Source organism: Ursus americanus, chromosome 10 (assembly GCF_024610735.1).
Source record: "Ursus americanus isolate L20-20 chromosome 10, mUrsAme1.1.p, whole genome shotgun sequence".
Taxonomy (NCBI): domain Eukaryota; kingdom Metazoa; phylum Chordata; class Mammalia; order Carnivora; family Ursidae; genus Ursus; species Ursus americanus.
Genome location: NC_142136.1, coordinates 9,731,316 through 9,744,749, shown reverse-complemented (window position 1 = coordinate 9,744,749; position 13,434 = coordinate 9,731,316). Strand labels below are relative to the sequence as shown.

The following is a 13,434-nucleotide window of genomic DNA, read 5'->3' as shown; positions in this document are numbered from 1 at the left end:
CTAGGGCCTCTTCGTGGGCCTCAGATGTAAAGCAGGCATCGGCACCGGCACGCGCACACACACACACACACACACACACACACACACACACACAGTGTGGGGGATGGGCGAGCACTTAACCTCCTTCTCTTTGTAGAGCTAGGAAAACTCAGACTTCCCTTCCAGGGCACACCGATGTCAACCCCTGAACCCCCTCGTTCCCATCCATCTTTTCGAGGCCCGGTATGGACACCCTAGATCATTACATTATGTTTCTCTCAAGTGATTCAAAAGCAACACAATCACACACACACAAGCCATGTCCGAGTGAGCGCTGAGGAGCTGCTTGACGAGTATCCAGGGCCGCGGCTATCCCAGCCGCTCAGGTGGCTTGTTGGAAGCGGACTCTAAGAGATGCCGTGCAAGGACATGGAAGACTGACTTGGGGGAAATCAGCTGAGCAGGAATCATCTGCCGTCAGAAATGCTAGAGAATTCGGGCCGTCTAAGCCGCTGTGCTGTGGAGAGTGTTTCCCGTATACGGTATTTTATGAAGAGACTGTCTCCTCACGGTCAGGTGGGCGCCCCATCGTGGGCCCCCCACCCGCTCAAGGCGGCGGCACAGGCCTCTGGCGTCAGGGCCGTGCGGCCTGGCAGCAGCACCCAGCTCTGAGAGCGCGTGTGCGCCCGGCCTGTCTGCGAGGACCCGGCAAGGTACCAGGGAATTAATCCACATCCGTGAAGCGCCTTCCAGTCTCACTCCCACTACTAACGCAGTTAGGAGACGACAGCGTCACAGCATTAACCTTGACCGTCCATGCGGTGAAGGTGTGGAAGAGACAGGAGTGCCCCAGAGCATCAATAATTAATCAAGTACCTAATTTGCCCTCACGTTTCCAATCATATAATGTACATTCCGTATGGGTTTTGAAAGTTGGAAATTAATCTTCCTCTATAAATTACACTAAGTGATAACCTCCGTCGTTATAATACCCCCTTCGTTATTTTTAGGGTACTTCTGTCTGCTAATTATTTGAAAATACTGCTTCTCTCTGCCTCTGAAGTCCATGAACGCACAACGCACACATACACACAACTGTTCAGTGTATGATTCAAATACCAAGTGATATTATTACACCACGTCTCAGTCTCCGATATTTCCTGCTAGATATACAAAAATAGCTGGTCTCCAGCTTTTGCCTCAGTTAAGAGACATGAAGTCTCTTTTGGTTTTCATTATGTTGATGCGGCTAGAAGATAAGGTTTTAGAATTTAGTTAGTTCCTATCAGTTCATATTCAAAGCAAAAGTTAATGTAAAGAGACAAAGCAAGGTGGCAAAGAAACAAGATTTTTATAGAACTGCTATGGACTTAGTTTTCAAATATTTCACTTGCATTTGAATATTGGTGAGTCTGATGCTCTCAATTCATGTAAAACAGTAAGGCCAAATTACAGAGGTGTTACTTTGGAAGGACAGCAAAACCCTCTCATTTCTTATTTCTACTCTGTCTGATGATCTATCATGTAATGAGAATAGTTCACTCATATTTCAGACTCTGGCATAATTTTTCCTTTCCAAGATAGTCCCTGGTGGCTAATTGTCTAGGTTTCAATGGCTTGTTCTATAGGCAAATTTAGTTAAGGGGATAGTAAGCCATTATTGTTGAAATTATAAAGATGGTATTAACTAACAAGAGTGGTTTTCCAAACACAGGCAAACTTAAAGCTGAATTATACATTCACAAGTAATTAATAATTAACCTTTAATATTTGGAATTATCTTATATCTATATAGAGAAGATGGATTATAAAACCAATATACATTTTCTCTTGATGGCTAAACCTTTCCTCTAGGAACAAAAAACAAAAAGAAAATCAAACTAAGTTAGATGAAAGTGTTTATTTAATTATTGTAGATCTGCTTTTCTGCCAAAGGTAAACAAAAGTATTTGAATAGACAAATGCCTCTTTTGAAATGCCTCAAGATTAATTTTTTTCTAGTTCTCGTATTATGTAGATAAGGTAAATGGCACTTCTGGCAGAATCCTTAATGAGAAAGTTGCAGAAGTTTCTGATTAATTAGCAACACTTTATAGCCTGCTCTCTGGGAATCAGGTCAAAGTGAATGTGAAAGCTTCCCTGTTCTCAGGTGACTATGAAAGAAGGCGGAGCCACAGCCCAGTTTACTAAACAAGGGCACAGCTGGAAAGGAGATAGGGGACATCAACAAGCTCTTGAAAGGTGAAGAGATTAACTTTATTTTCTGTAATTATAGTAATTCACAAGTGTGTGATTACTTTCAGCTGGATACCATCAAAATGGGTACAGACTTGGGGCGCCTGGGTGGCTCAGTCGTTAAGCATCTGCCTTCGGCTCAGGGCCTGATCCCAGGGTCCTGGGATAGTGCCCCGCATCGGGCTCCTCTGCTAGGAGCCTGGTTCTTCCTCTCCCACTCCCCCTGCTTGTGTTCCCTCTCTCACTGGCTGTCTCTCTCTCTGTCCAATAAATAAATAAAAAATCTTAAAAAAAAAATGGGTACAGACTTGTATTCCATAATTTTCAAAACTTAATTATATATGTATCCATGTAATATATTTTTATATGCTCCATCAATTTGTGCATATATGTGTATATATGTGTGTATACATTATATATCTATAAAATATATAAATACACACACCTATATATACAATAAAGTGGACAAATCTTAAATTCATAACTTAAGTAGACATCTGGGTGACAACCACCCAGATCAAGATACAGAAAATTTCCAGCATTCCGTGAGGATTCCTCGTGGCCCATGTAGAGTTAGCAATGGGAAAAATAAATGTGTCACAGACTGGGAGGGGTAATCACATAACACTCACCTTCCAATGGCTTGGGTAGAAAATGAGCTGCTGGTTTGGTTTTCTTTACTCTGTTTCCTTTCATGACTTGCCCTTCCTTATTCAATCCCAAAAACCAGGCTCTTCCAGATTCCTGTTGTCTGTACAGCATAGATGAGTAGATTACGTAATAGTTTTCAAAAACAGATTCTTTAAACTTGCATTCAGGGGTAAAAAGTTCCTGTCGAGAGAAGAGGAAGAAAAGACAGTCAGAGAAAAGAATGGGAGCTTCCCTGAACTTTGTATTTCTCCAGACACTTGTCGGCCAGGCTGAAGGAGACAGCCCTGGGGCAGGGACGACCCGGCAGCACCTTGTCCTGCAGGGACTATTTGTGTACTTTTTTCAATATACAATGAATAGAGAAGAATCTGCTACTCCTGGGAACATATGCATAGGCAAGAGTATGCATGTCCTTTCGTAAGAAACTAGGAGACATGCGCAAACTCACAACGGTCTTGGTGAAACAGAATAGAATTCAACCAGAATATAACCAGAAAAGGCACAGTGAGTAGCATCATATATTCACTGTAGGCTAAACAAAAATAGAATCTATACTTCTGGTGTTTGCTCATCTATGTTCAATATTTCCGTAGGAATCATCATGTGCTACCCTGACAGTCGCTAGCTGTGTCCTGGATCACTGAGAGGATAGGGTGATAGTTTTACCTACTAAGACACAAACTGAAACCTCACACTCAAACCAGAAGGATCGGCGGGCACACGAGCGAGCCACCGGAGCGGAGTCTGGATGTTGTGTTAGCCGGCCGTAGTGACAGGAGCTGGAAGTAATGACCTAATTCCATGCGGGACTCCCACTGGAATTCTTGAAGAGAAACAGCAGAAGCTGCCCTAACCGCCGTCCACACGGCGTTTCTAGAAAGGGTAACATGAATTAAGCGCCGTGACTCTCAATGCCACGATCCCCACTGATGGGCCGCACTAAGCTTACTACCGTATGATTATCATTAATGACATAAATATTCATAGGCGACTTTTACACACTTCTAAACTTTAACTGTCAAAGGCATTTCTAACAGACCCCTATTAAAATAATTTAAGGGATGTCCGGGTGGCTCAGTCAGTTAAGCGGGGGCCTTGAGCTCAGGTCATGATCCCAGCGCCCTGGGATCGAGTCACCAATCAGGCTCCCTGCTCAGCGGGGAGCCTGCTTCCCCCTCCGTCTCCTCTGCGGGCTGCTCCCCCTGCTGTGCTCTCTCTCTCTGACAAATACATAAATAAAATCTTTTAAAAAATAATAACGATTTAAAAATTCAACCTTCCTCATTATAGACATGGAAGCCACTTAACTTGTCTTTGCAGCTACTTTAAATAGTTCGACAGTGTGCTATTTTGTACATATGAAATACAGATGCAAAAACAGAGCTTTCCTGCCACTGATCTTTTAAAAAAATATCACTGTACTTGAAAAAAATTTTCACCTTAATAGATTTTTATGACTGCAGAAAATAATCTGTTTTTCTTTTCTTTTAAAATGTAATTTTCTGTACACGTTCTGAAAAACACATCCTTTAGGGACTAGAAATAAAACTTGTCAAGAGTTAAAGTTAAGCTAACCATAATAAGGAATGTGACATTATTGCCTGTAGAAAGGTTCTTTCCATATTTCCCATGAGAGTGCGAATTATCAAATGGTGTCTCTTGCAGGATACAATTTATTCAGAGTGCCCCATTACTGTAATTCACTGAGAGCTAATAGTTTTCCAAGGGGAACAGGTTTTGTTAATGGCAGATGCTTCTCATGACAAAGATAACAGATCCAGTGATTAATTCAATGAAATTAGAAGTAGCCAAAAGATGGGCTTAGACACCCCCAAAGGAATTTATGTAGGCCTTCATTTCTTCTAGATGACACTAGCTCAGGTTTGACTGAGATCCCATCTAAATAAATGTTCTGGCTCTCCACTAAATCCTATTTTTCCAAATATCACCCTGTTCCCTCTCTTGCTAATGAACGACCGTCTCAGTGAGCTAATCAGGCCATGGCACCGAGGGAAGACTGACAAAAGGGTGCGTGTTCACACACTGTGGTGAGGGAAATAAAGTGGAATTCTGTAAATCTGGCTTGTCCTCAAAAGACTAATAAATACAACATATTGTTTGACTGTGCAGCTTCCATGACAAATTAAACTTCAGCGTGTCACTTGTCTTCTATCAAGACAGGCCAAGGCATCCGAGTATATTATTTGAGACCAGTTAAAGCTCATCTCGAAACCAGCTGGGAGTGGACTGGAGAAAAGCTGACCCGTTAGGCCACACCATTGACTGACCTTTACCTAGAGACACCAGGGCTTTCAGCTCTGGAAAAGCAGCTCCACAGAGCAGTCAACCCTTAACTCCCCTCTGGTCCCCACTGCCTTGATGTGGGATGAGGGCATTACCATCCGCAAATGAGCTAGCATGGTCTTTTCTCTAAGTTGCGTATGAAAGAGAATGAAGAGGTAGATGGGGAAGAAGTCATTTGTTCTCAGAGTATACCTTCAGGACATCTGACACTACATCTTTTTAGATGAAATGTTTGCCTCTGGGGACTCTGAGGAAGTCATTCCCCATCCTCCTTCTGGGACCTGGGCCAGTGACTTCACAGATTTATGGATAGGAAGGTAGATCAGAGAAAGGTGATAGGGTCTTGGACACTCTGATAATTACACAGACTTCTTAGGAGCAAGAGGTAGATATGCAGACATCCCCTCTTGAATAAGTGAGGGAATCATGACATAGCCCGATGAGTCTTTTACCGACACAAATCTGTTGTCAACGAGGAGGCTGGTTCTGAGACATTAGTAACACACACTGACGTGCTGAAGCCAGATCTCTGCAAAATGGACTGGAAAACTGTACAACATGCGTATATGTGTGTTCATTTTAGTAACTAGTATTAATATAATTATCAAGGACACAAAAAGTAAGGGGGGAAATATCACCGGAATTATGACACATTGTTAAACTGAGTTCTGAACCTCTGGGTAGCCCAGACTGAAACAGAAATCTCTATGTCCTAAAAATTCTTGAAGAGAGAAAATCTTTTCTTTTTCTCTGGACTAACTTCTAAAAGGTATTTCCTTGCAAGGAAAAAGTGGCATTGAGCAAATGAACAAAACATAACACATAAACATACATGCTCTCGATAATAACCAGTTAACCCAGTTGCAGTTTTGTGTTTGAGTCCCACAGTATGCTTCAGGGGACAGATGGAGTGAAAAGTCCCACGGGTGGACACTGTCGCTGATGAGATCCCTAGGGGACATGTGCCCAGCAGGGGTCACAAACTCCATGCATTTACTGACCATGTGGACACAAGAGGGAAGCGGGCTGCTATGGTCAAGGCACCAGTATGAGGCTGAATGCGCCCCTACTCGGGCTCAGTGTCGAAGAGATAGAATGGTAGAAAAGAAAAACCTTAGATCTTTAGCTAAGTCTGGTTTTCCAAAGGAAAGAAGAAAATCGGGTTTCTCGATAAAATTTCCTTTTAACGGTGGCAACTGTATCTCAGTTCTTGCTTTTGTTTTTCGATGGTGTGAAGACCAAGGGTCAGAGATGGGGCCCATGAGCCTGCAGTGTGAGATCTCCAACATAAAGAAGCCAAAGTACTAAAGAAAGAAGGAACCCCAGGTGGCTTTGTAACGCAGCTCTAACCAACCCTATGGTTTTGATACATTTGAGTGATAGGATGAGAGTGCCAATGAAATGCTCTAAAACGGGCAGTGATAATATGAGAATGCTTATTTAAATTTAAGCTTAAATATAAACTCTCAGAAACTGCCAAGACGAAATAGATATGGAGTTTGATACGTCTTTTCCTTGTCTTGCCTGCCTGTATTTAGAACCCCCGATACCACAACAAAATCAACAACAGTTGAGCTCCAGCAGAAGCTTAGATATTAATTTGTACCACTGCCAGACGAAATCATCCACTCATAGAATAGAAAAACAGAACAATTAGACAAAAATTTCATATCTCCTTTTATGTTGTGGTTGTTCTGGATTGAAAGCACCATCTGTCCTGCGTACTTAATATCTTAACAGTAGGGGCAGAATTCCTCTTCTGAGGGAAATGCCTTTGTTTCAGGAAAATACCCTGATGGGCCATTTGCATATACAAAGCAAGACTTGTGGGTCAGGATGAAAGAGGGTGGAGGGAAGGGAAGGCCAATTTTCCATAACCCATGACTAGCGAATGGCTATAAACCCAGCTAACTCAGGATAACCATAACCTAAGACCTAGAGGTGCCCTTGAAGATCTAAGCCAGTGGTGCAGCAAACTGCAGAGCAAGGGCCTGAGACAGCTGCTTACCTCTTCGTACAGCGCGCACTCCGAAGTTCAGGGAATTGCTGAGACAGAGATTGTATGTGGCCTGCGAAGTCTACGATGTTTGCTGTATGGTGACTGGCCAAAACTTTTTGCCCACTCTGATCTAAGGTACATTTTGAAGACTCCCCAACCTAGATAAATGGGGAGGGGCTGTTCACCTAATTTCAAATCACTGAAGAGCTAAGTATTCCCAAACTGAATTTGGATTGCACTTACTTGTCATGTATACAATGATGTGAGAAGCAAAGGCAGAAGAAAAATTATGAAATTACCTTACTACCTACAGCCCATTGGCAAGTCCTTGAAACAGGCAGAGTGACATTCCTCTAGGGACTCAACTGCCTCAATGTTAATACTTTGCTAAGGGCAAAAGGCAGTCCTAGCCTGACCCCCTCTCCCCAACCAGGATCCTGTAAGTCTACTTTAACGAATAAAAACTTCCTTTCTCTCTAAATCCCCCCAAGATACGTGTTGGCAATCATCCCCCAAGCACATGGCCCACCTATATACATCTGAAGATCTCATGACCAAGGTTTTATTAGACGGTAATAAATGATCTTTTCCCAACAACAGCTATCCCCTCAAGGTCTGGAAACCTTGCTTCCAAAATTCCTTAGAGACTTACACTATTCCTAACCCTCTCCCAACTTGAGGGTATATAATGGGCCACTCTTCATGACCCCGGTGCAGCTCTTTCTGCCCACGGGTCCCGTCCCCGTGCTTTAATAAACCACCATTTTGCACCAAAGATGTCTCAAGAATGCTTTCTTGGTTGTTGGCTCCAGACTCCACCCCACCCCACCTCACCTCACCGATATCCCACCACTTCATCACAAATGCAAACCATTTGAATGAGAATTCTCATGAGTTTCATCCCTGGAAAAGCCCATACAGTGTGTTATGAGCTGGCGTTTCTGGTAAGGATACACAAGTAGTAGCCAGCAAATTCCTTTAGTCCCGGTATCATCAAGGACTAAATGAAAATTGACATTTTGGTTACTATCTCCAGGTTTGCCTACCAACAGCACCACCACCACCACCTCCATTGTTTCCAAAGGAAAATATAAAAATAGGCATTTCAGATAAATTTACAATATTTATTAGAATAGAAAGGAAATCTAAAATAGATTCAAAGGAGAGGATAGAGAAATATTTGATATATACTAGCACGTAGCACATAATAAATGCTCAATAAATAATTGCTGTTGATATTCTACTAACCTCTGTATTTCAGAGTCATCTAAAAGCTCAGTCCCCTCCCATCAACATCTCAGTAATGACTCTGACCCTGAACTTTGGAGTATTTCTCCCCAGGCTTAGGCTGAGAGAAGGAAGGAGCCTCAGATTCCAAGTTCTTCCTCGAAGAACAGTCACAAATCATGAAGGTTTCTTGCAAATCTCAAATAAGATAATAGAGGTGCAAATGATTTGTAAACTATACATTGAGTTGTAAATTGTAATTATATTGATAGTTATATTTATAAGTTATACATAGAACCGCAAAGTGCAACTTGAATGTTCACCTAAGTTATTATTGTCAGGTAAGTAGTGATTTAATTATTCCTTCTAGGTTTCAAGACAATAGACATTCCTACATACAGGAATTCTAAGGATCCATTTAACCCGAATTCTCAGTTTTTTTCTTCCTTTTCTACTCGAATTATCCTGAGATCACCAGAGAATTATCCCATCCATTCTCCTTCACCTTCTATAGTTTCAAAATCAATGATATGCTTTAATGATACTGCTCTGACGCTGGCCAGCTCTTGAAAAAGAAATGTGGGGCACCCTTAAGATTACGTATAAAGGAAGAATGTTCTGACCTTTTAGAAGAATTTATAGTCGTGAATTTGGGGACAAAACAGAATTTGTAGTTAACACTCAAAGGCAGACAATTGAGTTGACTAACCTATTTATCTGAAATTCTACATAGTGAAATATTCATAATATTAGACTATGATGAATGCCCACAGGAAGAAAAAATTAGCCAATTGTTTGCATGTACTTCAAACTAAAGCATAATTATATTTGTGTTTAAGAGACAGCTTTGCTTTGATTTGATTACAGGACCCAGTGGCTTGAAGTATATTCTCACCAACAAAGAAGTCTTCAGTTTATACATTTATAGGTCCAGAAGCTGTTACTTAGTTCCTAGAGAAAAAAAATTGTAAATGAAGATATTTTCTTTCTTTCTTTCTTTCTTTCTTTCTTTCTTTGGCCAGGAAAGATACTATTTGACATTTAGAGATATTATAAATAAATAAAGAGATTTATTTTTAGACATATTAATTGTTATATTTATTAAATATATTTTTAATTTATTATATTGAATAAATATTTTCTTTTTATGACTTACTGACATACTTATTTAGAATTGTGGCAAGAACATTGTTTATTGAAATGATTAAATATTAAATAATATAATTATTTTACTAATTTTTATAATTATGTACTTTTATATATTTTCATATATATTATAACTACATATATAAAAATCTTTAACTTACATAAGGAGAATATAAGTATCTCCTTGCTATTCAGGGACTAAATAGCAACTCCTTCACATGGGAATTTGTTAGAGATGCAGAATCTGGGGCCCCATTGCAGACAGACCTACTAAATCAGAATTTGCATTTTAACAAGACTGCTGGTGATCTGTATGCATATTAGAGTTTGGGAAGCATTGCAATATGTTCCTACTACCATTAATAAATTGATAAATGATCACAAAATTTTAGAAAATATCAATTAAACTGGTATTAATCATAAGCTTGCTACATTTCTTAACATTAATATAAAATTTATTAAAGCAAGAAAATGGAAACAAACATATGAAGTATTTACAGCACATCTTTAAGTGAGAAATTTTATGGTCATAAATAAAAATATGTGCAAACTGGTTCTATAATGTTAAATCTGTTTTCTCTAGAATATAGACATGGATAAATTCCGAAAATAATAATGCTTGTAACATGAACACATGGTATCAACGCTATAAATATTAGCAAAAAACTTACAAAATAAATACGCTTAAGAAAGTATTGATACAACCATACACCATTCTCACATATCCGTCAGCACACAACAGTAAAATCTTCAACATAACAATGATGGTAATAATAGTAATGTTAATAACTTTGGCTAATACTTAAATCACGTATACTCTGCACCAGGTGCTGTGCTACACACTTTACATAATCACTGACTTTAATCCTCACTATAATTCTATGGGACTGGTGCTATTATTATCTTCATTTTAGAAATGAAGTAACTGACCACGGAGAGTTAAGTAGCCTGCCCAAATGCATTTCTTTTCATCAAGATAAATATATCTAACTATTCCTACTCATTTATCATACTGTCCAGCTGAAAATATTTACTTTTTTAGACATGCAAGCAGTTGCAAAAATGGCCCGCATTCTTCACCCTCCCTTGGATCTATGCCCTTTAGCATGCAATTTGACACGTCCTCCCACTAGGAGCCAAGGTGAGGAAAGCAGAGGTTGACAAACACTTGTGCCCCTGGACTTGCCCTTCCCCCCTGCCGCACAGCCACGACAGCATGCCTGGGTGGGCCTGCTGGAGGAGAGACATAGGGGAAGTAGAGGCAACTGCTCCAATCTAAGCTAGCCTCTTTCCAGACACAAGCTCAAGTCCTGCCCGAGATCTACAGAGCTGCTTAGCCAAGCTGCACCCGACCCCACGTGCCCAAGCTAGACACTCTTAACTGTTAACATGCCGCATCACCTCTCGTGGTTGGTTGTTACATGGTTACAGAAAGGCAATTGATACCTGATATAGATAATTGCTAATTCAACTGAATTACTCCTTCAACTAAAACAGAGAAAATCTGTATCTTATCAGCTGATCTTTATATCTATTCCTACATGAGGAAGAAAGTACAGATGGAAAATAGTAATGAATGGCGTTCACTATCATTGTGGCAAAGGTGACACATCTCTCTATATAACTGGTAAGGAGAGGAAAAATTAAATCCTCAAGAGAGTGTAAAAAAAAAAAAAAAAGAAACAAGAAAACGTGAGTACACAAAATGAATCTCTTTTCCCCTTCACCCAGGCTGTGCACAACTTTTTCCCCCATTGATCAATTAAAGAAATATTGAACAAAACAGAAATTGGGTTGGCTACCATCTGTTGTCAACCATCTCCCTAGAAAAACACAATCCATGGCTGTCATCAATTCCCACGGGCAGGGTTGGAATGGGATGAGAGTGTCGTAGTGGGTGGTGGTGTGAGTAAATCTGAGCTCTCAGAACAAATGTGTCCTGCTGTTTTGTCACACATCAGCGTCCCAATGGTGTACTTCTCCAACATATGCGGGGTCATATGCTAACTATACTGAACTCTCCCTAAAAGAGAAACATGAAACTGACAGCGCTTTATGTGAAAGGAATCAGACTGAATGTACGTAATCGAATCCAGAAAAAGTGTTGCTACTAGTTTTAAAAAATGTTCTGGAAGATCTGAGTGAATGACGTCAATAGATAACACAAGCACGCAGGGATACATGCAAGTGTCTTGGTCTGACAGACACTCAGACGCTTCATCAAAGCAGAGCTTAGTGACGTCTCAAAGTTAGATTATCGGTACCGCCTCACCTTCCATTTTAAGGATTTTACAGATGCAGTTAGTGATTCGTAATTTTGTTACAGCAGAAATATCGAATGAAACCAACTTTATATATAAACTAACCATGACAATGTCAGTGAATGCTTTAGAACATTTCAGAAATTGGGTTATCTCATTGGAAAAGTAAATAATAGAAGATATTACAGTCTCCATCGTAATTCTAGGTAAAGTATGGTTCAGGGACCTGTGCCCAGCTACAAATTGTTTATTCCCTGTCTGCAACGAACAAGTATAGAAATTGAGCAAAAACACTGATAAACTTCGGTAGCAATTTAAGAGTATTTTTTTATATCTGTTGAATGTAAAAATAAAAATGCTGAGATTTAATTTTGTATTTTTAAAAATACTTTTCTAGTAACTTAATGTTCTTATATTTTATGGAGGTATCTCTGCAAAAGATTGAAAATAAAAAGAAAACAATTGTTCTTTACCACAGATGTCTGGGGAACACTGCTGTATTATAGACTGGGTTAGATGGGGCTATAAATCTAATTAAAGGAAGACCAAAGTGCATATGAGTAATAATTAACATTTATTTATTTATCAGTGTAAGCCACTCATAATGATAAATGCTTTACATGCATGATCTCATTTTATTCCTTTTAGCAAACTATGGCATTAAAGTGAAGCATCTTGGGAAGAGTTTATGCAGAGCAGGGCTTCATCCTGGGCTGTCTGAGTCACCACTAGTTATGCCACTGGTCAACCCAATATCGTTGTAAAAGCAAATCCAAGAAAGGAATGTGACTTGATAACAATTAGGGTGACCACAAGGCAAGTTAAGACAGTTCCAGAACAAATTTTTTCCTTCAATGAACGACCCTCAAGAAAGGACTGGAAAAGATGATTGAGTACATTTGGATAAATTATTTAAAAATTATCAGCTGTAGTGTTTCTTTTATTCTTAACTTATTTCATTACTCTGCCCTAATGTCTGCAGAGTGTTGGGTTTGGAAAGGGACCTGCACCTGGTCTGGTCCTGTCAGGTATCACCTATACCCGAAAGAGAATAAAGAAACACAGGGAGCTGGCACTTAAGAAATAAGATTGCCCAAGTAAGGGCTTCCAAGATAACTGGGGGAAAAGACAACAAAAGCTGTGTTCCCAGAGTCAGGGCACCACTGGCGGTGGTGAGGGTGCAGGTCGGGAGGGGATACAACAAAGACACTCCCGAATGGGACAAAGGCTGAGGACGATACTCAGCTCTTTCACATCCAGCTAGGCGAAGATATTATCACTGAGGGTAGCAAACATTTTCAACTCTTGCACGAGAATTTTTGTTAGCCGAAACAAGCAGCATTTTCTGTACAAAAAATTAATTTTTAAGTTAATGTTTCAGAATAGAGGTATTTGGTATCTTGTCATGTCCTATCAAACCCCACCTGGTTGCTCTATCTTCCTTTCTCATCGTGTTCTTTCAACTTCTTGTACTTCTCAGCCTATTGTCTTGAGTAACTGACTATAAAATGTCAAATATTTAGCTGTGACTGTTACTCTGCTGAATTCTATGAGTAAATATGTCCTTGTTTTCATCAGTTTTTTCTTGTACTTCACTCCTTGAACTGTATTTTAATACTATTTCTATGACTC

The 13,434-nt window shown here is 39.9% G+C and overlaps 1 protein-coding gene across 3 annotated transcripts in view; it reads right to left on the bottom strand.

The window, feature by feature from the left end:
• FGF14 (fibroblast growth factor 14) overlaps positions 1 to 13,434 on the bottom strand; it is a 589,777-nt gene that overhangs the window by 6,289 nt on the left and 570,054 nt on the right. For all 3 annotated transcript variants that reach the window (XM_087864997.1, XM_087864998.1, XM_045812769.2), the window contains one exon: positions 2,847 to 3,045. In XM_087864997.1, the coding sequence (XP_087721123.1) occupies positions 2,847 to 3,045 (199 nt within the window). The remainder of the gene's footprint in view (positions 1 to 2,846; positions 3,046 to 13,434) is intronic.